The sequence below is a fragment of the Bos mutus genome, chromosome 19, assembly GCF_027580195.1.
Source record: "Bos mutus isolate GX-2022 chromosome 19, NWIPB_WYAK_1.1, whole genome shotgun sequence".
Classification (NCBI taxonomy): domain Eukaryota; kingdom Metazoa; phylum Chordata; class Mammalia; order Artiodactyla; family Bovidae; genus Bos; species Bos mutus.
In genome coordinates this window covers 48,624,963-48,648,488 of record NC_091635.1, presented here as the reverse complement: position 1 = coordinate 48,648,488, position 23,526 = coordinate 48,624,963, and the positions used below count along the sequence as shown (strand labels likewise).

The window sequence follows — 23,526 nt, the reverse complement described above, 5'->3', positions numbered from 1 at the left end:
CGACTTTTCCTGCCCATCTTCCCGTGGACAGTCTTGTGCAGCCCAGGGTTCCAGAGGCAGGAGCTGGGGCCTGGCTGTCCCGGCCGCAGCCCCGGGGCAGGATGGCTGGGGACGCGGCCTCAGTGGGTGCTGAGCCCAGCCCGCCCCGCACTGTCACCCCCGGGAGCTGTGGACCTGAGATCGGAAGACCTTCAGCAGGAGCCTTCGTGCCCACGTCAGGGTCCCACCCCTCAGCACCGCCCCTGAGGGGTGGCACGCCTCACACAGGTCCCACTGCCGTGAGACACTCAGCGGCTCCCGCAGAGCCCAGGACAGCCCAGCCCCTCTGCACGCTCCCCCAGCCTCGCCACCCCAGCTCCGGGCCATCCCGAGTACCTGCGGTGCCCCATGCGCGGCACCCCCGCCATCAGGCTCGGAACGTGCTGTTCCTTCTGCCTGAGACGTTCCTTCCTCCCCAAGTCGAGCTTTGCCTCTGCTTCCTTCCTACTCTGTTTTCAGGTCTCTGCTGAGACATCACTTCTAAAAATCTTCCAGACTCTGCCCTCCCTGCCCACAGAGCGGGTCAGACTCTGCTTTGCCATGGTTTGCCATGGCAGGTTTGCTCAGTGGGCTCAGCGAGGACAGGAACAACGTCTGCCTCTCTCCCTGGCCAGTATTTATTGATCGGAAGCATTCAGGAAGGTTTGCTGGATGACTGAATGAGCTGCAAGGAACGCCTGACCGCCCCTCTCCCAAGCCGTCAGGACGTGTTACTGTGGGGAGGACATAGGCTGAGGCCCGTACCCCATCCCCTTCCGAGGCTCAGAGACTCCCAGACGCTGAGCCGGGCGGTGCTGGGGTAGGGGGTAAGGAGCGGCGCGAAGGCCCCTCCGGGGACGCGCACCTACCTTCACGGTTCCCTCCACCTCCACAAACCAGCGCCTTAGCATGGCCTGGATCTGGCCGTCTGTCAGCTCGGGATTGGCATTGTGGATTTTCTTCTTGACCAGGTCCTCCAGCAACAGCCGCCTCAGCCGCCAGTAGAAGAAGGTGCGTGAAGTCTTCCAATCCAGGATGTCCTACCCCGGGACAACAGAAAGCTCAGTCTCCCGAGCTCGGTGCCCAGGCCGGAGGCACTCCACAGGCACAAACCCTACTCTCCAGTAAGTGCCTCGGAGACCTGAGAGCCGGCCATGAGCTCCCAGCCCCTGCAGATGTCTCCCTGGTTCAGAGCCACAGCCCCGCGCATGCCCGACTGCAGCACCGTGCAGGGATGGGCCTGGCTGACGGCAGGCCCACACGTGACCGAGATGTTCTGGGGCGGGGGGTGTCTCGAGTTTCCAGATAGCCAGTATGTGGGGCTGGTTTTGAGCAGATAGCTCAACTTGCATGCAGGTTTTGGTTTCCCCGCTGGCCCAGATGATAAAGAATCCTCCTGCAGTGCAGGAGACCTGGGTTCCATCCCTGGGTTGGGAAGATCCCCTGGAGGAGGGCATGGTGACCCACTCCAGTATTCTTGCCTGGAGACTCCCAGGGACAGAGGAGCCTGGCGGGCTACAGTCCACGGGGTCACCAAGAGTGAGACACGACCGAGCGACTAACACTTCACTTTAAATGAGGACTGGCTGCTGCTGAACTTGACCCTGGAGGAACCCACAGCCTGAGGACCCCTGGGGCGGCTGTCCCCAGGGCACTGCGTAGGACTCAAGATTCCCGCCAGTAAAATGGAGCCCGCCTCCTGAGTCGTCCCCAGGAACCTAAATCATGAACTGTTTTAGGACGATTACGGGCATAGCAAAGGGACAAGGTCTCCTCTGCAGAAGAGAACACGGGCTCCTCCACACACGAGCCGACAGCTCCCTGCGAGGGAGCCCGTGTGCGCGCGCCAGGCGGACGTGGGCTGGCGGCATGTCTCTGACAAGCCGGTCTCAGAAGCAGGGCTGCGTACTCACGTTAATGACCCCTTCTCCTGCATGCGGCCCGGGGTGTCGTGCAGGTCTGCAAACTGCACGGCCACCTGGTGGTAGATGGGAAGGAGGAACTCCTCTCGCTCCTTCAGCTTGCTCTCCAGTTCCTTCCGCTCAGCCACGCTGAGCTCGGGGGTACCTGCGAGGGGACAGACCGTCAGGGGCAGGGGGCCATGGTCCTGGGGGCTTGGGGGCCCGGCTCTCTGCTGTCTTCGCTGCCTCTGCTGATAACTGGACCCCGCAGACACCAGACCTGCCATGGGGCCCTTCCCGGTGGGGGTGAGTCACGAAAGCAGCCTCCGGGGGGCCCACTCCCCAAGCAGGTGCCAGCTGCCTCCTGGAGGCCTCTCCCCATCTCACCGACAGGAGGCCCCTGGTCCCCACGAAGGCCACTGTCCCGCGAACCGTGAGCAGCCCCAGAATGGCCACCCCACCCGGAGCGTGGACCAGCTGGGGACGCCCTCCGCCTCCGTACACCCAGCAGCAGCGCTTCCCTCCCCACGTCTGGTCACCTGCCCACCCCGCCAAGGACCTGCTGTCCTCAGAGCTGGAGCTGCCTGGCTTCACAGCTCTAAACTCATATTTGGATACTCTTAACCTGAAATTTGTCAGAATCCACCCCAGTGAGAGCCTGAAACACATGTTTCATGCTGGCTCGGTGGATTAGCCTGCCTCCTCGTCTCCTGCCTGGGTTCTTATGGCCAGAGCCAACCCCTGACCACCGTGACAAAGACACTCTAGTTCTTGGGCTAAAAGAAGAGGAGGAGAAAAGAGAAAGGTAGGGGACTTCCCTGGTGGTTCAGTGGCTGAGACCTCGTGCTCCCAATGCAGGGGGCCCAGGTTTGATCCCTGGTCAGGGAAGTAGATCCCGCATGCCGCAACTAAGACCCACCCGGCACAGCCAAATAAACAAAAGACAGTCCACAAACCCCATCTGGATCACCCAACTTACAAGCACGTGGCACCCTCACTCAATAGCTGAGACCGTGGAATTACTTATAACAAGGAGCCTCCCACCCCTACTCAACAGTATCCCAGGAGAGGAGCTGCCCCGTTGTACTTTTTTCCCTAATGACTCTCAGAACGAGACTTGCAATCAATACCGAAAATTTAGCTGTCTGCCTAGCAAGGACGCGTAAGTCTAGCTGAAGGAGCAATAGGTGACAGCCCCTGGTGTTGGTGACAACCTGAAGTGCTTGGTCACCAACGCTGACAAACGACTGCGTGGCCACAGGTGACGGCATGCAGAAGGGAAAGGCCTGTTTTCAGCACGTCCATCTGGAATGGGCCTTGCTTTTTATGCCGCTATGAATCACAAGCCGTAAACAGCCTTGGGCTGCTGAGCGAGCTGTAAGTATCATCCACAAACACATGTTAATAGATCAGGGGTGGAACTCTAGTACCTAGTTTCAGGTTTATGAGGTTTTTGGATACCCAAGCCCACTCTTTTTGTTTTCTTTCTTTAAACCCATCGCTACTTTGAAGCTGCGATGAGCCGTGGGGAGGGCGATCCTTCCTTGGGCTCTCACGCTGATCGATCACATTGGGCCCCTGGCCCTTCAGCAGCCTTCTTTCCAAAGCAGGAGCATGGTGTGACAACAGCGGGCCCCGCACTGTGAGACGAGACGGAGGCCCGTCCATTCCAGTCTGGAGAATTCCTGGGAGGAGAGCTGACCAGCTTCTTCTGAGATGAGACGGTCACGGGTATAATACCCTTGATAGGGAAGCAAAGATCTTTTCTTCTCCAATAAAAGGAACCAAGAGACTCCTTGGAGAAATGGTTGATTCCAGGGCTGGAGCAGGAGAAATATTGAGATGAACTTGGAACATACTGTCACAACATGTGGGCAAGCACTCAGAAACCGCCCGGGCGTGTGACAAGGGTACAGGAGGGCTTCCCCGGTGGCCCAGTGGCGATGAGTCTGTGCCTCTGCTACAGGGGGTGCAAGCTTGATCCTTGGTCAAGGAACTAAGACGCCACATGCCATGTGGCCAAAACAAAATCAAGAACTTCTTAAAAAAAAAAGACACAAGAGCCAGTGTGAAGGTGTTCCAGCAGGCTAAATCTGGGACAATTTGAGCATCGGGCTGAATATTTATGGAATTAAATAAGAACCTGTAAGTCACCCTGACACATGTAATTAAATGGAAGAGAAGGGGAAAGAACGCCCTCCCTCTCCCCAGACCAACAACTAATAGAGAAGGAATGGCAGAATTAGAAAATCACCATTTTACAGCCATCACGGTCATTGATTCTGCCAAGAATTATCAATAGATACTAAAACTAGTGCGTGAGTGTTTGACGAGGAACAGGATATTTACATAGTCTCAAAGTATCTCCTTACAAATTACTTATTAATTACAAAGGGGGAAGATGGAAACGTTACAGTGGATTAACCCAGTGAACAAAGCCTTAAACAAGGAATCCAAGCTGACCAGCACCAAGAGCAGGACAAGCTGACGTCACGTGCCTCTTGACAAAACGTCCTGAGAAGGACATGACATCACTTTTGCAATATTCCTGCCAAAAGTGCATCATCTCTAACCCCAGGGAAACCTAACACAGACCCAAATGGCGGAACATGCTACAGAGTGACCTGGACTTTCTAAACAATGTCAAGATCGTGAAAGTCAAAGAAAGGGCCAAGAACTATCCCAGATTAAAGGAGACAAAATCCTGGAGGACAAATTACAACATGTGCTGAGATTAGATCTCAGATCTGGAACAAACAAACAAAAAAGCTAGAAAGGCTGTAAAGACACTATCAGGACAGCTGGTAAATTTTAATATGAATCATGGATTAGACAGTAGTACTGTATCAATGTTACAGCTTCTGATTTTAATAAATGTATTTTGCTTATGTAAGAGAAAGTCTCTTCTCAGAAACATACACAGAATACGTATGGACAAAGGAGCGTGATGTCTACAAATGATCTCAGACGGTTCAAACAAAGCGCATACATGTGCGGGGAGAGTGAGCGAGGCAGCACATGGATGTGAAAATGGTAAAGCGAGTCAGACAAGATGGCAACAGCAGGTGAATCTGAGAAAAGGGCATCTGACGTCCACTGTACCATTCTTGTAACTTTTCTACAAAATTTTATAAAATGGAAAAAATTAGAAAAATAAGTGCCACTAAAAAAAAAAAGTTTATCTTGGCCCCCTAGTGCGTATAATCAGTTAACCAAAGCTAATACATACAGGGCACGGCTCTAAGTGCTTTTCATCCATTAACCTGTTTAATCCTTACAACGACCTTATGAGGCTGCCATTCCTATTATTCTCATCTTACAGGTGAGGAAACCGGGCCCTGCTTATTTATGTAACTTATCGAGGTCACAGAGCTGGAACGGGGCCAAGCCAGGCCCTGCGTGCAGCAGCTGGGCTCCTGAAGCTTTTGCACATTGTGCTGTGAGTGTTCCTGGCTTATGTGTACACGTGTTTTGGTAGTGGTATCCCTTAAAACTTTAGAAAAGGCTAAATCAGAGGACAGCAGATTCCTGCCTGAGGAAGCTGAGGCGCCACCTCAGTCTCATTCCATAACCAGAGCAAGACAACGTGGCCAATGAACCCCACTCTGTGAGTGGCTAGGACATCGCCCCCTGTTACAGGCATACCTAGAGAATACTTTATTGCTAAAAAATGCCAAAACAAGTACAAAAACATCAAAACATAATATCAAAGGTCACTGATCACAGATCACCATGAGGAATATAATAATAATAATGAAAAAGTTTGAAAATGCAATAAAGCTAGGTATACCTGTAATTGTACTTGTTATGGTGAAATCAAATAATGCTCTCAAGCAGGAGTGCACGCTACAGGGAAATCACTGGTGAAAGGAAGAGTCAATCGATGCAGCAGACCTGACTTTTGTCTTAAGGAACTGCCACAGCTGCTCCAACCTTCAGCAGCCACCACTCTGATCAGTCAGCGGCCATCAACATTAAGGCAAGACCCTCCACCAGCAAAAGGATTCTGATTTGCTGAAGGTGCTCAGATAAATGGTGAACACTTTTTTTAGCACTGAAGTGGTTTTAAATTAGGGTAAGTGCATAGTTTTTTAAGATAGTATACTGCTACTGCACACTTAACAGACAGCAATATAGTAGCAGCGTAACTCTTCTATGAACTGGGAAACCAAAGAAGTCATGGGACTCACTTTATTGCAAGATTCACTTTATCGTGGGGGTCTAGAACTGTGGCTTGGCGGTAAAGAATCTGCCTGCCAATGCAGGGAACAGGATTAGACCCCTGGGCCGGGAAGATCCCGTGGAGAAGGAAATGGCAACCCACTCCAGTACTCTTGCCTGCGAAATCCCACAGACAGAAGAGCCTGGTGGGCTACAGTCCACGGCTCTGAAAAGAGTAGGACACGACTTAGTGAGTAAACAACAACTGGAACTGAACTCGCAATACCCCTGAGGCGCCTGGAGACCAGCAGGGAAGATCACAGCCCTGCTGGGGGCCCAGGGACGGCAGGCCCGAGCGCGTGCCTGAACAGGGGCTTCCAGACCCTCCCAGCACGCCCCCTCTAGGTCAACAACATCCATTCCGATATGTGCCCCGTGTGTAACACACACCATTTACTGAGCGTTTCCCACATGCCAGGCGCTGCACTCCGTGATTTCAGGAACACACAGCTCATAAGTCACCACAGCCCAGACTTGGGTCTGGTCAGCAGCTAACACCGCGGCTGCCAGCAGGCCACCTCAGCGTCACTGAACACCTTCCAAGTTGCTCCAGGTACACCATCTCTAATCCTTATACTGACCCAACCTTACAGACAGGGTCTGAGTACGCCAAGGCTCTGAAATGCGACAGAGACTTGCCCAACTGCACCTAGCTCTTAGGTAGAGAAGTCAGATTTACACTTGGCTCTGGCTGTCTCGGAAGCCTGTTCGTTAAATAGTACTGAAAGTGGCTAAGCAGTGACCAGAGGAGGGCAACTGGCCAGAGTCTGGTCCAGTGTTAGGCGGAGTTAAGAGCACAGCTCAGCACTGGGTGCAGAGTGGGAGGACTTCTGGGCTTAGGAACAGGGCATTCTGGGAACAAGGCCTTGGAGGGATAACTGGCCCCTTTACCAGCAGCGGGGACAAGAAGGCTAGTTCCCAGACTAACAAAATTCTCATCCACCCAGTCAAGCTATTCTAGAGCTCTGAAAGAATAATGAAATAAACCCCCTCCGACAGCCTGGCCCTCCGGAAACTAGGAGGATCCCAGAGCATCCCCTGAAGCCTGCAGGGTCTGATTCCTTTGGCGATGCCTCTGATTGTAGTTCAGACCTACCTCCCCAAAAGCAGCAAAGCAAGGCAAAGACATTAGTAGAGAAGGTATGCATTTTTAAATGCCCGTGAGAAAGATGAGTGTACTTAAAGAGGGGGAATAAAAGGTTTTCTCAATTTTATTTTCTACAAATAAAAAGGCTGCTCTTCAGCTGGTTACAGCACACGGGGGCCCCTCTCCTTGTACAGCAAAGCAGCCAGTCCCGGTAATGATTTAGGGGAGATTAACAAATATGTCAATGTCTATTTTCTGCTTAATTTAAAAGCGGCGTCTATAAAGATTTTTGACTTCTGAACCCTGTTCTCCTGGAAGAAAGGAGGTAAGAATGAGGAGGGGGATAAAGAGTGATTATCCTATCATTGATCGTTTGTCAGGAGCATTTCTTATTCACTGGACTATTGTAAAAAGCTAAGCTCTCGATCAATCCTGTAAGCTCCCTGTACAATTAAATATCTTGGAATGGTTTTCTTTCTTTTCTAGCCAGATTGCAGGGCCTCAGGGTTTTTAGGGAAGCAAGCCGGCGTGTGTGTGTGTGTGTTTAAGAATATGCCTCTGAGAGGAAAGTCATTCTTTCTAGAATCCTACTTTAGGACAAGGCTGAAATGGGAAAAGAGAGGTAGGTCATTCCCATGTCCTTCCGTCCCCCAAAATACAGTCCCCATGAAAACCTAAAAATCCAGCCTTACAATGAAAAATGTTTAAAGAGGGACTTCCCTGGCAGTCCAGTGGCTAAGACTCTGCACTCTCAGTGCTCGGGGCCTGGGTTCGGTCCCTGGTCAGGGAACTAGAGCCCGCATGCTGCAGCTGAAGATTCCACGTCTTGCCACAAAAATCAAAGATTCCGTGGGCCCTAGCTAAGACCTGGCAAGCCAAAGAAATAAATGAATAAGTATTTTTTAACAATGTTTAAAGAGTTAAATGCAAGAAGAGATACTATTAGTGTGATCTAATGAAAGCTAACATTATTGAGATATTCCCATACACTCATGTGTAAGTACTGTTCATCTCCTTTCATCTTCACGACAAAAGATCGCTGTGATTTCCTAGACGGGGAAACTGAAGCACACACAGAAGTGAAGCCCAAGGCCACAAAGGCAGGAAATGGTGGGGCTGGATTTGCACTTAGGCAGTCTGGCTTCAGAGTCCATACTTTTGAAATGAAACAAGTTAAACTGACTTGCAAGTGTCCACAGGACGGCAGCTCGTCAGGTGTCCCCCTGGGGCCAGGACGGAAGGAAAAGCCACCTCTCTCCTCCAGGGGGTCAAAGATGAAGAGAAGTTTCTGAGGAGAACACCGATTTCAGCAGTAGAGGTGTTTCTACCCAGCCTTGACCCTGGGGGAGACAGGAGGTGGTCGACCTTATCCTAGGCATGAGCAGAGCGTCCTATAGAGTAGGATTTTGGGGGGAGGGTGAGACCTTCAAAGTTCAGAACAAAAGTCAGAGTGGTAGGTTAAAATTTCTCCGCTCAGCCAAAGGCACTGGGTGATCTTGCAGAAATTTCTTCCCTTTTCTGAGCTGTCTCTCATTTATGGAACAACCATCCTAATCGGGCAAATAGGAAAAATATTTTATAAAAGAATGTGATATTGAATGTGTGTGTTCTTTTAATTCTTAACTTTTTTTTTTAGTCCTATGAAGAAGCCTATGTAAATTTAAACCCAATTTTAACTTTTATGGGCCCTTCTTCTTCCTCGGAAGAAAGCAATTTCTTTGATTGGTTAAATACTTATAATGCTAGAGAAAAAGGACTAGATCACCCTCCCCACTAAGCTCCTGAATATCTCAGCTCTGAGAACACACACCCATTCCTCAACCTGGAGACTGAAAAATCAGCATAAAAAAAGACTGGAATCTTATTAAGATTCTGAAGTACAAACGTAAGTAGCTGTTTAAAAAGATCTATGTAACCCCATTTTCTATGCTGAAAGAAATTTCTCTACAAAGATAGTAAGATAGGACGCAAAGAGAAAAGAAAAAAACCACCAACCCTGCAAAACGATTTCTGTACCCATAACGGGTGTGCCTTTCTTTACCCAAAAGCGTTCTTGAAAAACTGTGTAAATCAGATCCTGTTTTTAATGCCTTAAGGGAGCTATTTAGAAGGAGCCCTGCAGTGACTCCTTTGGTAAAGCAAATAATCCTTTTGTAATGGGAATAATTTCTCCCAATGTATCTATTTTTTTTCCTTAAATCCCATTTTCATATATCTGCTTTTCTTCAGAGGGAGCTATACCTATCTAAATACAACTGTATTTGCATATTGATTTTAACAGCAACCCTCTCAAGGGACATTTAACCCTGAGGTTCCTTGTTAGTGCTCTGCTAAGGTGTTAGTCCTCTACTATTCATATTTTTAAGAATCCTTATAGTCAACCCAGAGATTTCCAAGTGGGACTAACAAACAGATATTAAATATATTACTTGTCCCCTGGGCCACCCTGCACACATCCCACACAGAAGGCTCAGCAAACAGCGCAGATTCTCTGGCAGGAAGACTGGCAGTCTGTTTTCCTTCTCCAGGTTGCTCTCCCTAAGGTGGAAGGACAGGGATCTGAGTCACTGGGGACCCACAGGGGAAGAGGGTCCCTCTGACAAGTTCTGACCACCTTGGGCAGGCAGAAGCTTAGGTTCAGTCCCACAAAGGGCCTGCCGGGTCCCTCCGGCCTGATGGACTTGTGACTCACTCCTTTCTGGGAAGAGGCAAGCCCAGATGCTTCAACAAACAAAATCCGATTAGCAGATCACACCAGAAGGACCCCTTCTTCCCAGAAAAAGCTGTCACGACTGCACTAAACTGCACGAGGCCAAAGAGCTTCTGAACTGGTGCGATGAGGTGGGTTTTAAGCTGGGCCTCCTTAAGAGGGGGCTTCCCTGGTGGCTCAGATGGTAAAGGAATCTGCCTGCAATGCAGGAGACCTGAGTTTGATCCCTGGGTCAGGAAGATCCCCTGGAGAAAAGAATGGCAACCCACTCCAGTATTCTTGCCAAGAGAATTCCATGGACAGAGGAGCCTGGCTGGCTACAGTCCATGGGGTCATCATAAAGAGTCAGACATGACTGAAGGACTAACAATTTTCACCTTCACTTCCTTAAGAGGGGAGGCACAATCCCACCCTCACCTTCATGATTTAACCTTCAGCAGTCTTCCTATCACAGAGACCAGGGCTTGGGGGCCTCGATGCCCCCAGGAGGACACTCCACGTACAGCAGAGAGAGGGCCAGAGGCCACTCCCCAGGCGGACTGGTAGGGCTTCTTTCTTGTGTTCAGCTTTCCAGGCAGGGACACTGCTTCCTGCTTCAACAGGCCACACGGGCTTTTCTGCTTACGGCATCCCAAAGAGGACACAAGAGATGGAAAAGCACACGGAGCGCAGAGACTCCATCATCTCTGCTAGAGAGAGCAGCTCAGCTGAGTCCCCTTAACTCAAGGATGCGTCAGTTTCCCGTCATCCTGGTGGCTAAAGGGGAAGCTCAGGAGGGAAGCAGGCCTGAGGATCTTCAGACACGTGGATCCTCACCCGCAGTCACAATATTCCCTCTGCGCCTGGGGTGCCTCAGGCTGGAAGGCGTGGGGGTGAAGCGTAGGTGTGTGTGCAGATCTGGGCAGGGGCCAGCTCACCGGGCTGCCTCTGCCTGCCTCAGACCACCACTCCCAGGGCATGCTTCATCATCGTGGGCACAGCCGGCGTGCAGCATGGCAGGCTGCCCGGCTGTCCGGGAACAGGGCCACCGCCAAGACGTGCGTCTGGAGAAGAAAGAAGCTCCACCAAGCGGCCCCTTGGCCCGGTATTCCTAGCGTTGAGGACAGGGGCTGCAGGGAGCGTACAGTGGCTTTGCACTCGGACCGGATGGCTCCCCCTCCACCTAAATTGATGTGTCACTTCCCTCTGAACACGGGAGGAGGGCGAAGATGCCGGAGGACCGTGCATCACAGCATCAAGAGGCCAGGCTGTGCAGGCCGACCCGCTCCCCGGCCACCCTGCCTGTCCCGGAGGTAGAAAGATGTCAGAGCGAGACGGGGAGGCCTTGGCGGGCTGCGCGCTGCGTCCAGAGATGGAGTTTCATTTCCTCACAGCAACCAGACGGAGGACATGCTCCCCTCGCACTGACTCTGCCAAGCCCTGGTTCTGAGGACTCAGGGTCAGAACCCACCTGGCAATGCAAGATTCCGGGATCTGGGCCGACACTGCATTTTTTGCTGGGGCAGTTATCCCCTTTTCCTTCATCAGGGGCCAATCCACATACTAATTTCATACTCTCTGTTGTAACCAGAGAACTGTGCACGAGTAATTCACCACCACTATCCAGACTAACTGGATAAAATGACAAAAGGTCATTTTCTTAAAAATAAAATCCCGAAAGACATGAAGTTACTGTTCAGTCGCTAAGTCATATCTGACTCTTTGCAACCCATGGACTGCAGCATGCCAGGGTTCCCTGAAGTCAGCTGTTCAAAATAAAATCATTCACTCATTAAGTATTATTAATGAGTAAATACCATTTACGATTTTGACCACAGTCAGTCACCGTGCACTGGTCTAAGTGGCTGGACAGCACGCTCCCCCGGGCCGAGGCCGACTGGAAAGAGACGGGGAGCACAGGACAACATCCACTCCCACAGGCTCCCTCCTGCAGCAGGTTCCTCTCGGGGCAGCTGGGTTCAGATCACAAAGGGAAGCGCTCTTGTTTAACTTTGATCAGGCTCAGTACCCAAGGCAAATCGGAGGAAATCCTGAGAAGAGCGGGCACAGGGAACCAGAAATTCCCTCCTGGGCACAGGCGTATATTTATTTTGTATCTTGGATGACTTATTTAACGCTTCCTTCTGCCTCAATCTCCCAATCTGGAAAACTAAGTCATTTTCACCCATTTTGTAAAAGAAAAAAAGGCATTTTGGCAGTCTGCTTCTAGGCACAAAGAAAGGAGCCAGACGCTGATGTGAACCCCAAAGGAGCTGGCTTTGCGACACTCCTCCCGTGACACCGCCGCTGACCTGTCCTGTCACAAACACGCCTGAATGCCCACGGTCTCCCCATCCGACCGAGAACGCCTGAGAGACGAGACTGCTGCCACTGCTGCTTTCACGTTTCCTTCCCTGTGCCACTCGCTCCAAAGGGGGCCGAAGGCACCCAGAGCGCTCGATTCCAAACGCGGCACCTGCGGCTGCTTCTGGCGACCAGGATGGAGAGGAAAGGATGCCGATCCCCACGTTTGGAAGGTGCTTTGCAGATTCAGAGCAAACGCATGTTCATCCAATCCCGATGCTGACCAGGAAGGGGCAGTGGCCCCCACTCTCCGGATGAAAGAACGGATGCTCGGAGAAGTTCAACAACCTTCCTGCAAGCAACACACCCAGGACTTGCACACATTTATCTCACTCCACACGCACAGGCAGGAGACAGGAGATGCGGGTTCGATCCCTGGGTGGGAAAGATGCCCTGGAGAAGGAAACGGCAACTCACTCCAGTGCTCTAGCCTGGAGAATCCCATGGACAGGGAGCCTATTGGGCTGCAGTCCATGGGGGTCGTAGAGTCAGACAGGACTGAGCAACTAACACTTTCGCTTTCTTTCATTTTTCTTCCAGCTCCACTGCTCATGTCCCAGGCTGCCCCAGGCCAGAGCCTGCTTCACATTTAGCCCACTGAGGAGTCTTTCTCTTGTGCCATTTTGGTCAAGGTTAAATAAATCTGGTTTTCTTCACCGTGGATTGGAAATTGATAATGAGATGATTTGTAACAAATGATTAAATGGCCATCACTTGGGAAGCTCCTCCTCTTCCCCTTCCCACGTTTCAAAAGTTGAAAGGTGCTGGGTGAAGGTGGGAGCGATGTCACTTGCCTCCCAGAGAAGGAAGCTTCAGCCCCACACCCCTCACCCTCCAGCCTCTCTGCAAACAGATGTCAGAGAGGATCCCTCTGCCTACCACCCAGTAGCTCTGAAGGGATGATCACAGCCATTGGGGGGTTAAAAAGAGGCAGTGAACCCCCAGTTAATGAGGAGGAATTCAGCAGGCAGTGTAAGATAAATGGAGCTCTCTCTGCTTCTGCTGGAGTCAGCATGAACTGCGGCCCTGCGGCTTGTTTGTGGCAAATGGAGTGCGCGAAATATCAAAGGGCAGTGATCCAGAAGAAGACCGACTTTGACAAATTTTAAATTGGCCAGAAAGAAAACCAGCAAAAAAAAAAAAAAAGAAGGAAAAAAGAAAAATAAAGAGAGAGAAAATTATGTAATTCGCAGTGTCCTGCAACTGTGGAGTTGCTGCCTTTGTACGGAATGAGGGGTAAAAACTGCAGCAACGATCGCCGGATGCTGGGAGCAATTATGAGCATCTTAGTGAGATGCTTATCGGTGGCTGAAGCTTTTAGAGCTCTCTCTGTGTACAGTTGCGAGGAACTTGCACTTGAGCTGCAGTTACTTTAATTAAAGTGTATGGGGTTGGTCAGAAGTTAATTATCCTGTTTGGAGAAGAAAGGTGGGGGGGAGGAAAAACCACCTCAACAATTCTGGGTGGCAATAGATTTTAGAAACCTGGCCAATTTCTTGTTGTCTGTGTGCAGATCCTATAAAAGGATCAGGCTGTGCTGGGTGAGAGCTATTGGCAGTTGTTTCCTAATGGCAAACAATGGGACACGAACAGGGTTTATGGTAGCCCGAGTCGCTGTGTACAGCAAACACTCTGGAAAGCCCCATGGGCAGAGGAGCCTGGAGGGCTGCGTTCGTGGGGTTGCCCAGAGTCGGATGCGACTGAGCACACACGCTCGTGCATGGCTCAGGGCTCCAGAGTGAGGACAGGCACACACCCAGCAGCTTCTGTGTCTCTCAATGGGGCGGGTGTAGAGGGCTCACCAATGGCACTTCACTAATTAAACTGTTACTTGGAACATAAAGAGCTAGCACCTCTTGTTCTACGTCTTCCATTCACTGGATTTCACTACCTTTTAAAGACAATCTCTCTGTTCCTTTAGAAAAAAACAAAATCAAACCAAACCAACAAACAAAAGAACCTCAAGTCATGATCTTTTACTAACACAGCAAAGGTCTCAGTGGGAGACCTGGGCAGAAAATCAGTGTTTTAAGAGACTCGGAAACTCTTTCAGGCTCTGGACTCAACACAGGGCTCCCACGGTGTAGTCCAGTGTTCCAATCGCAAGAGCCTTCCAAAAGCCCCGGAAACAAGTGAGCAACCCGGTAAAAGCTGGATGCGCGGAGCACAGATGCTCCCGGGGCACTGCGGCCTGGCCTCTTCTGTACATGCACAGTGCGCGCTCTCTGCTTCCACTTCTCCAGCTCGGGATGGCCCTAGCGTGCCGATGGGCAAGGCTGTGGCTTTCCCATCCCATGACACGGACTCTTACATCCCTCAGCAATGAGGCGGGCTCGTCCAGAGAGATGAGCAGGAACAGGATACTTAGGCTGACCATGCTTTCTGCCTGGCCGGCCTGCCCCCAACAGCAGTGTACCACTAACCGTTCTGGACAAGGACATCCACAAGCCTAGAAAGATGGGCTGCTTGAACTGTAAGGAAATATCAGAAGGAAAATCGGGTGACTTTTGCCTGTTTAGGGCCCACTTCCCCTCCTATTACACACACTGTTTCATTCTACCAAGGTTCTTACCATAGAGAGGACAGTAAATAAAGATTATCATGAATTTGATCAAATGCTTCAGTACCTCTTCCCCTGGCCTATGAATGCACTCATTACAAATCAGCTGAACGGCTCATTGACTTGCCAGGAGGACAAGCAGACATACCCAATCGCTCAGCCAAGTGGATGTAGACTGGGTCCACCCGACGCATGGTTTTCACCAGATCCTTTCTGCGGAATTTGATTTCGACTGTTCCTTCCGGCTCCAGAACGGATCCCCTGGATCAGAGAGAAAAGAAGGGAGACAAAACAGAAATAGAGGCACTTTAATGAAAGGAGACAACACAGAGAGAGGCCGGTTACTGTCTGTGGACCAGGAAATAGCTTCGCTATGGTTCTGCCCACCCACGGTTCACAGAAGTAACCCCGGAGGGGAAGAGCAGGCACCAGAGAGTCTAAGTGGGCTTCGAGAGAGGCCTGGCAGAAAGCAAATAAATTCATTCTCATTATGACATCAGTCTACTTCCATCTCAAAGGGAGAAGATACAGGTTCCACCATCTACAGGTGAGAAGGGTGAAAGAAGTCACATTTTCCAGAAAAAGAAAAAAAAAAAAAGTTGATGTAGGTGCAGTGACAGTTGGACAATCTCCATCATGCATGCTGTGCAACGAGGGGAGTGGGTGCCGACCAGTCCCACGCACGCACGGCAGCCTGCTGTTTGCACTCGGGCTCACGGGGCCAGGCCAAGCTGGGGAGGAAACGGTCAGCCTGCCACCATGGAAATGACAGGCCGAGGGGCTTCAGGGTCACTTCCAGTACATACTGATGACATTCTATTACCAGGAAGTTCACCCTAAACACCTTTCTTTTAAAAAAACCTTCTACACATTAAAAAAATAATATACATATGTATATTGTTTTACATATATATAATTTTTGACGTGTAGAAGGTTTTATTAAAAAAAAAAAAGAATATATATATATACACACACACACAGTGACTTCCTAGGTGGCGCCTGTGGTAAAGAATCTGCCGATGCAGCAATGCAAGAGACGTGGGTTCGATGCCTGGGTGGGGAACATCCCCTGGAGTAGAAAGTGGCACCCCACGCCACTCTTCTTGCCTGGAAAATTCCATGGACAGAGGAGCCTGGCAGGCTACAGTCCATGGGGTCGAAAGAGTCAGACACGACTGAGCGACTAACACATCACCGGTTGATATGTGTATGTGTATATGTGTATAACCTGGTATCAGATCAGAGGCTAAGCTGGGACTTAAAGGTCAGTCCTTAAGTATAGAACGTTAGCACAGCGATTTGACAATAAAACCACTGGATTCTCTTAAGCAGCTATTGAAATAAGAGGCTGAAATTTGGGGGAAAGGGGGGAGACGTAGGTGCTCTAACAAAATGACTGGATATAGGGACTGGCGTGGAAAATGTCAAGGAAATATGATGTAAGATTATGAAAAGGCTGAAAACAGATCATGAAAGGAAGTTGGATTTGGTCCATTTTGTTTCAGGCGCCGATGCCTAACAGAAGCTTGGGGTTTTCACTGCAGTTCTCTGCGAGCTGCGAACACTGCTGTCCAAGCCTCGAGGGAGGCACTGCCCTGGGGGAGAAGCTTGGGTTGGAACCACAGAACGTGGGTGCCGCGAAGCACCTCGATGGTCATCCAGCTCATCCCACAGACAAGGGGAAGCAGCTCAGGGAGAGTGAGGACCGCTCCGATTTCCCTCTAGCCTGCGGCAGGGTCTGGTGAAGACTCCAGGACTCCAGACTAACAGCTCAGTGCTTCTGCCCCACCTCGCTGTAAGCCACCTCTGCCACACACCTAAGAAGGAGATAGTGAGGGACTTCCCTGGCGGTCCAGTGGTTGAGATTTCGCCTTCCAATGCAGGGAGTGTGGGTTCGATTCCTAGTCGGGGAGCTAGGATTCCACACGCCTCATGGCCAAAAAACCAAAACATGAAATAGAAGCAATACTGTCACAAATTCAAAGGAGACTTTAAAAATGGTCCATATTAAGAAAAAAAAAAAAATCTTAAAAAAAAAAAAGAGACACTGAATAGGTCGATGTGAACAACCAATAGGAGACTCTCTCAAGTTGGAGGGCCCGGATGGAGGATTTCACGGTAAAAGAATCGAGGGTGGGGGATCACATGGGAAAGTCTGACTCCAGCCTGGCTCCCTTCTCGTGCTGGCGGATGCTACCTAGAAAGCCTAGCTTTGTGACCCTGGAGCCCTCTGGGGACAGTCTGAGTCAGATAAAGGCCCCTCGGTTAGACAAGCTCTCCGGAGGACACCCGACAGCGGGAGGCTCCCCAGGGGCAGCGAGAGGAAGCAAGGAAGGAGCACTACCTGCTCTCGCGGTCCGCATACATCTCCATGTGCCGCGGGTTGATGGTGGGGTCAATCACCACCCAGGAGCCGCCTCGGAGCTCGGCCTGAGGCGGGATGTAGACCATCACGGGCTGCGAGCACTCCCGTAAGCCATCCACGATGTAAGCGCCGAACTTCAGCACCTGGTCGTACATATCTGGGGAGAAAGAGACAAATCAAAGGCCATGAAGCGGTGCTTCCAAACACTGCTCCCGTCACGGTACACGGAGAAATAAGGCACTCGTGGCCAGAGGTGACAGGTCTGCGGTGCAGCCACCCCAGGTCCTGGAGACTAAAGCGGCCAGTGTCCCCAGCTGTGTCCTGTTTAAGACCCCAGGCGATCTTCCAAAGCACGCCAGCTGTGCACTGTCTGGGTGTCCCTGGTGGTCTACGGGTTAAGAATCCGCCTGCCCATGCAGGGGACACAGGTTCGACCCCTGGTCCAGGAGGATTCCACATGCGCAGGGCAACTATGCCCGTGTGCCGCAACTGCTAAGCCTGTGCTCCACAACAAGAGAAGTTACCGCAACAAGAAGCCCAAGCAACACAACGAAGAGGAGCCCCTGCTGGCCGCGGCCAGAGAAAGCCTGCGCAGTGACGGAGACCCAGCACAGCCAAAACGAAAACAAATACATCTTAAAAAAAAAAAAAGTGCACTGTCTTTCGTGAGATACAGGGTGCAGGCCCTGTGGGCTGCATCTCCATTTTACATCTCCCCTGAATTTCTGTACTCAGGTCTCACCGCATTAATTCACACTCGCTCTACCAGTGTTGAGTATTTTTCATGTCAATATGTGATCTCTCTCACTACATTAAGTTTTCTGAAGGAACTATTCAGCTCTTTTCAATTCTTCTCATGATACTTAGCATATGATAAGCCCTCCGAATGCACAGCTAATGGAACTGGATCCTTCAAATATTTTATCTCCAAAAAACTGCATCTTCCGTCTTTGCATCCCCAGGGTCCTGGCCGGTGCCTGGAACATAGTGCTCAGTAAGTGTGTGCTGAATAAATGAACGAGTACATGCATGCTTTGCAAAAAACACAGTGAGAAAGAAAAAATTATCAGCTGCATTTTTATCAGGGTATCAATGAGAGAAAAAATTTTAAATGCATATGTATTTATTGGAAATATCACACAACCACAGGAAAAGAGGAACCACCTCTTTATTCTGCAAAAGAGCATGTGCTGTAACACCCCTCACCCCCACGCCCCCACCCAGCCAAGGCCAGAAGCAGCCTGAAGAAAAGGGACCCCTGGTGTGAAAACAGAGGCAGTCCTTGGAAAGCAGGATCCGGGATCTGTTATTTATTTCCCAATAATTTATGGCTTTTCCCCATTTCCTAGCTCACTGAAGTCTAAACACTGCTAAAGTTTTAGGTTTATGATTCCAGATGTTTAATGAGTATTTCAGTGGAACCACAATGGATCCTTTGAAACACCAAATAGCAGGTTCAACTGAGTTCAAACTTTCCTATCAAAGAGAGGATCTCAATTTGGAATAAATCAGTCTGGAAAGCCAAAGCAAAGAAGGATTTTTTTCAGGAACTTAAGAGCAGACCAAAGAGAAATTGCTTTCATTGTAGTTACTGGCAAATTAAACTGCTACCTTCTCCAAAGTAAAAACGGCCTTCTCTCTATATGAATCATCAGTGAGCACGAGGGACCTGTGGAGGGAAGTGCGCCTCTCTCCACTGCTCCAACCTGGCTGGCTGGTCTGTGAAGGAATCCCCCCAGTTCAGAAATTGCCCCAGGAAAAACTCCCCATTCTGTGTGGAATGTGAATGGTCATACACTCTGTATATATGATCAGAACAAAGACATTTATTCCTTTGGGAGGAAAGCAAAGATCCAAAAAATTTACTGCTAATTACACAACTGCTGTATGAAGAGCAGGGCATAAAGGACTTTAAGCGCTTTACGCTAATTCCGTGGTTATGAAAATAATTGCTCAGTTCAAATTATTTTAACTAAATTAATTCTTTAGTGGATATTTCAACCAGAGCTACATAATAAAATAATTGTGTAATTAGCAGTACATTTTTCAGTGCTGCCAAGAGTATAGTCTCAGAAACTGAGTAACAGAAAGGAGTGGCCCTCAGTGGTATCACACGCGGAGAAGAAATGGGAAGCGGAGATAAAATGACCAAGTGGAACAAAAGGAAATGGCACAAAACAATCGTTCCATGTGAAAAACAAAAAGTAAGTTAAGAGGTAAATGACTGCGTTTCCAGCCTCTTCGCTCACTTCTGTTGGGTTTGGGTGTTTTAAGTCTTCACTGAATTTGGTACAATATCGCTTCTGTTGTTTATGTTCTGGTTTTTGGCCTGTGAGGCATATGGGATATTAGTTTCACAAACAGGGATCAAACCTGCATCCTTTTGCATGGGAAAGCAAACTATTAACCACTGGCCTGCTAGAGAAGTTGGCTCTGTTAAAGATGTGTCTATATCGAAATCCAGCTCTGTACTGTGATGAACAGATCCGGCTCCCAAAAAAGGAGAGGACTTTATTCAAAATCTACTTTCCGTGTATAATTTAAAAAACCTTGATTTTGCGCATAAGCAAATTGTTTGGGATAAAGCTGAGTATGCGTGCATTTTATTTTTGGGAAATGGACTTTGGTCCCTCTTTTTATCTTCACAGCTAGCTTACTGTATACCAGGAAGCATGACTGCATGTACACACACGTATGAACCAGGAGCATGACTGCAAGTACACACACGTATGAATCAATCATCAGGAAACTCTGCTTCTTCTTGAACCCAAGTGACAGGTGAGTAAACTGAGCTTAAGCAAGTAAGAGGCAGAGTTGAGACTCTGAACCCAGATCTTTCTGGCTCTTGTAAGTCCACATTCTACTACTACATTCTTTTTTTTTTTTTTAAAGAGTTTTTAAAAAGATTTTTTGATGTGGACTATTTTTTGAGTCTTTAATGAATGTGTTACAATATTGCTTCTATTTTATGTTTTGGTTTTTTGGCCACGAGGCATGTAGGACCTTAGCTTCCCAACCAGGGATGGAACCCACACCGCCTGCTTTGGGAGACGAAGTCTTAACCAATGGACCACCGGTGAAGTCCCTTTACTGCTACATTCTTAGCCCACCACTGTTAATTCAAGTAAAGAGCATGAAACCAAAATAATCTGCTGTCCTGGATCTGCTGCAACAGCTGAGTCAAATGAAAGCCTGAAGAAAGACATGAATAAATGAGTATTTCTGAATTTTGCCTGGAATTTCGATTCTGTTCGGAGATAGCAGAACTTGTACTAGCAGCTTTGTGCTGGGCTTGGATCTGACTGCCAAACAATTATCTTCAGGCCTCCAAGACCGTGAGCAGAAAAGAAGCATCAAGCTTCACTGAACCTGACAAGTTTGGGACGGAAAACAATGCCCCCATCTAACCTGGACCATCAACAGCCCCCCTCAACCCCCACCCCCGCCAATCCAAACCATCAAAACACGCAGAAAGCAACAAAGGCTGTTAGAATATAATAAACACACGCACAAACTCTACACACAACATGCTTGTACTGGGTCCCAGCTGCCCCAAACCAGACATTTCTGTAAGGCAGGTTGAAGCGCTTAGCAACGATCTGAATCACATTTGTTTGAAATCCCTTCATATTTCAGAGGCAGAGCAAAAGCACAGCCAGAAGCAGCAGGGGAAGGGGGATCCCCAAGGGTTTCGGCTAGACATCAGTCTGGGGAACTGCAAAGCGATGCATATGCTGACTGTCAACTCTCGGAGCTGAGAAACGCAACGGGAATGGAAAATACTGATAGGTTCCTCCTCGGAGAGGCGGGAGCCTGCGGATTTCTAAGTGTTCTGGGCAAAACCCATCTGCATCAATGGTGATCACGCAGCCTTCCCAGGGTGTTCTCGGCACCCCGGCACCAACCCTGTCTGGGGCCTTCATTGTGACCCAACGGGGATACTCCTCAGTGGCCACATGTACCAAACAAGAGAGGAGGGTGGGAGGGTGCTTCCACAGCGCCCCACTCTTTCAAAACCGAGACAGATCTCATTGGCTTGGGGCGAGATTATCTTAGGAGCTGAAGGTAAACGTCAGGCGTACACAGGCTACAGACACATCACGTCTCTTATGAGTTCATTATGGCTGGCTGACGTGGTATTTCAACATCCAAGTAATCAGAGACTTTAAAATAGACTTTCATTCCAGTTAAAGTTTTCAATAAATGTGGTTTTTTTTATTGTTATTTATAACCTGTCCTGGGAAAAAATAATAAGTATAACATGAAAAGCCGACTGAGAGTGACCCTGTAGCACCAGCAGTGAGGCAGCTTAATATCACTGGGATTTGCATCCTATCAAGCTATTCATGCTGAGGCTGGGACCCTGGTGCTAATTTCTAGTAAATTTCACGCTTGATGTCTCCCTGTTGTGGGTCATTGCCGGTTCGTCTAAATAAACTGCTTCCAAATGGCTCTTCCATCTAAATATTCAGCCAGTTTTTATAATTTAATTTTGCATTATGCTGAATAGCCTTCCGGCCAGATAGAGCTCATTGGGAGAAAAAGCACCAATACCATCTTGACATGCTTTTATTTATTTATTTATATTTTTACTGCTCGAATTAGACCTCCTAGGCCGACTAGTAAAGAGTTTTTTTTTTCCCCCTCCACTAATGTCAATTTTCAGCATAGCAAGAGCTGTCTCTAATCTTTTCCTACTCATTACACACAATTTTGGAGTCATTTTACCCACAGTGCAGTCGGCTCCTGGCTGTGTGTTTGTGTGCACTCAGGGATGGCATAATTGTTTATTTTCCCTCCCTGCATAATCCCCAGCCAGTATTGAAACCCAAACTGCAAACATCTCCCCAAGGGATATGGAATGACTCTCAGCTTTGGTCCCTTTACATGAGATAATATGTAGGAAACATCCTGACCTGTATGTAAATATGAGGGGGGAGGCTGTTCCTCCCCTCCCACTGCCACATTCCTCTCTATCTTCCCCAAAGCTTATTTGTCTTAAGCGATGTGTAAATGAATGCAGCAGCACCACAAATTCAGAAAACACAGCTGATCTTGTTCCATATCAGGCTAATAATTCATTTTTGATTAGGGATGGGGGTGGGGATGGGGACGTTCTATTTAATGGGTATAGAGTTTTATGTCAGGGATGATGAAAAAGTTTGGGGTATAGAGAAGAGTGATGGTTACACAACATTGCAAGTGTATTTAATGCTGACAAATTATACATTTACAAATGGTTAATATGACAAACATTATGTTATGTATATTTTACAATAAAAAAACTGTAACTCATTTTCTGAGTTCTTGCAGTTTCTTGTCACAATCATCCCAAAGCAGAGGGGAGGTAGGTGGACAATTATACTTTCTCAGGAACCCAGATGTTCTATTCTTGGGATAGTATAGGAGGTCTTGTTCTGGCTCGTGGCTCTAAACTGTGCTGCAGGAAGTAAAATGGATCTGTGTTCTCATTTCTTAGCTAAACGATCTTGGGAAATTTACTTAACCTAAAGTCTCAATTTATGTAAATTGTGGATAATAATATAACTCACCCCTTAGAGGGGCTTGTTGTGACGATTATGTAAGATAATGCATGTAAAATGGTGAGTGCGGTTTCTGGTGAAAAGAGCTCAATGAATCTTAATTGTTGTTGCTCTTATGGTTACAGGGCGAGCAGCCAATCTGGGGCAGAGCCAAATGTGCAGGAGAATTAAGCTTCCCCTACAAGCAGCACATTGCAAACTTCTGAGCCCTAAATTTGTTGGGACAGAGTAGCTAGGCTGACTTACTCCTAAGTAATGTCAGGATGAGTGAATTTTTCATGGTTTCCTAGAAAAGAGGTAGCTAAGGAGGAATAGCATTTGTATTCTCTTCCAAGTCTTAAAGTTTTTTTTTTTTTTCTTTTGCTCAGTCATGTCCAACTCTTTGCGAACCCATGGACTGAAGTCTGCCAGGGTCCTTTGTCCACGGGATTTTCCAGGCAAGAATACTGGAATGGGTTGCCATTTCCCTATCCAGGGGATCTTCCCAACCCAGGGATCAAACCTGCATCTTTTGTGTCTCCTGCACTGGCAGGCGGGTTCTTTACCACTAGTGCTACCTGGGAAGCGACTTTTAATGTAAATCTTACAGCCAAGGGGTCTGGGATCAAGGGAAATCTGATGAATCTCAAACATACATACAGGAAAGGGATTCAGAGACTTCCCTGGCAGTCCAATGGCTAGGACCCTGGGCTTCCAAAGCAGGGGGCATGGATTTGATCCCTAGTCAGGGGACTGAGATCCCACATGCCATGGGGCATGGCCATAGAAATGAAAACAA

General features: G+C 48.9%; 1 protein-coding gene across 7 annotated transcripts in view; it reads right to left on the bottom strand.

Moving 5' to 3' along the window:
• ACACA (acetyl-CoA carboxylase alpha) overlaps positions 1-23,526 on the bottom strand; it is a 283,137-nt gene that overhangs the window by 5,743 nt on the left and 253,868 nt on the right. For all 7 annotated transcript variants that reach the window (XM_070390509.1, XM_070390510.1, XM_070390512.1 and 4 more), the window contains 4 exons: positions 17,185-17,362; positions 14,989-15,101; positions 1,932-2,085; positions 888-1,058 (listed from right to left, as the gene is read on the bottom strand). In XM_070390509.1, the coding sequence (XP_070246610.1) occupies positions 1,010-1,058; positions 1,932-2,085; positions 14,989-15,101; positions 17,185-17,362 (494 nt within the window). In that variant the 3' untranslated portion in view covers positions 888-1,009. The remainder of the gene's footprint in view (positions 1-887; positions 1,059-1,931; positions 2,086-14,988; positions 15,102-17,184; positions 17,363-23,526) is intronic.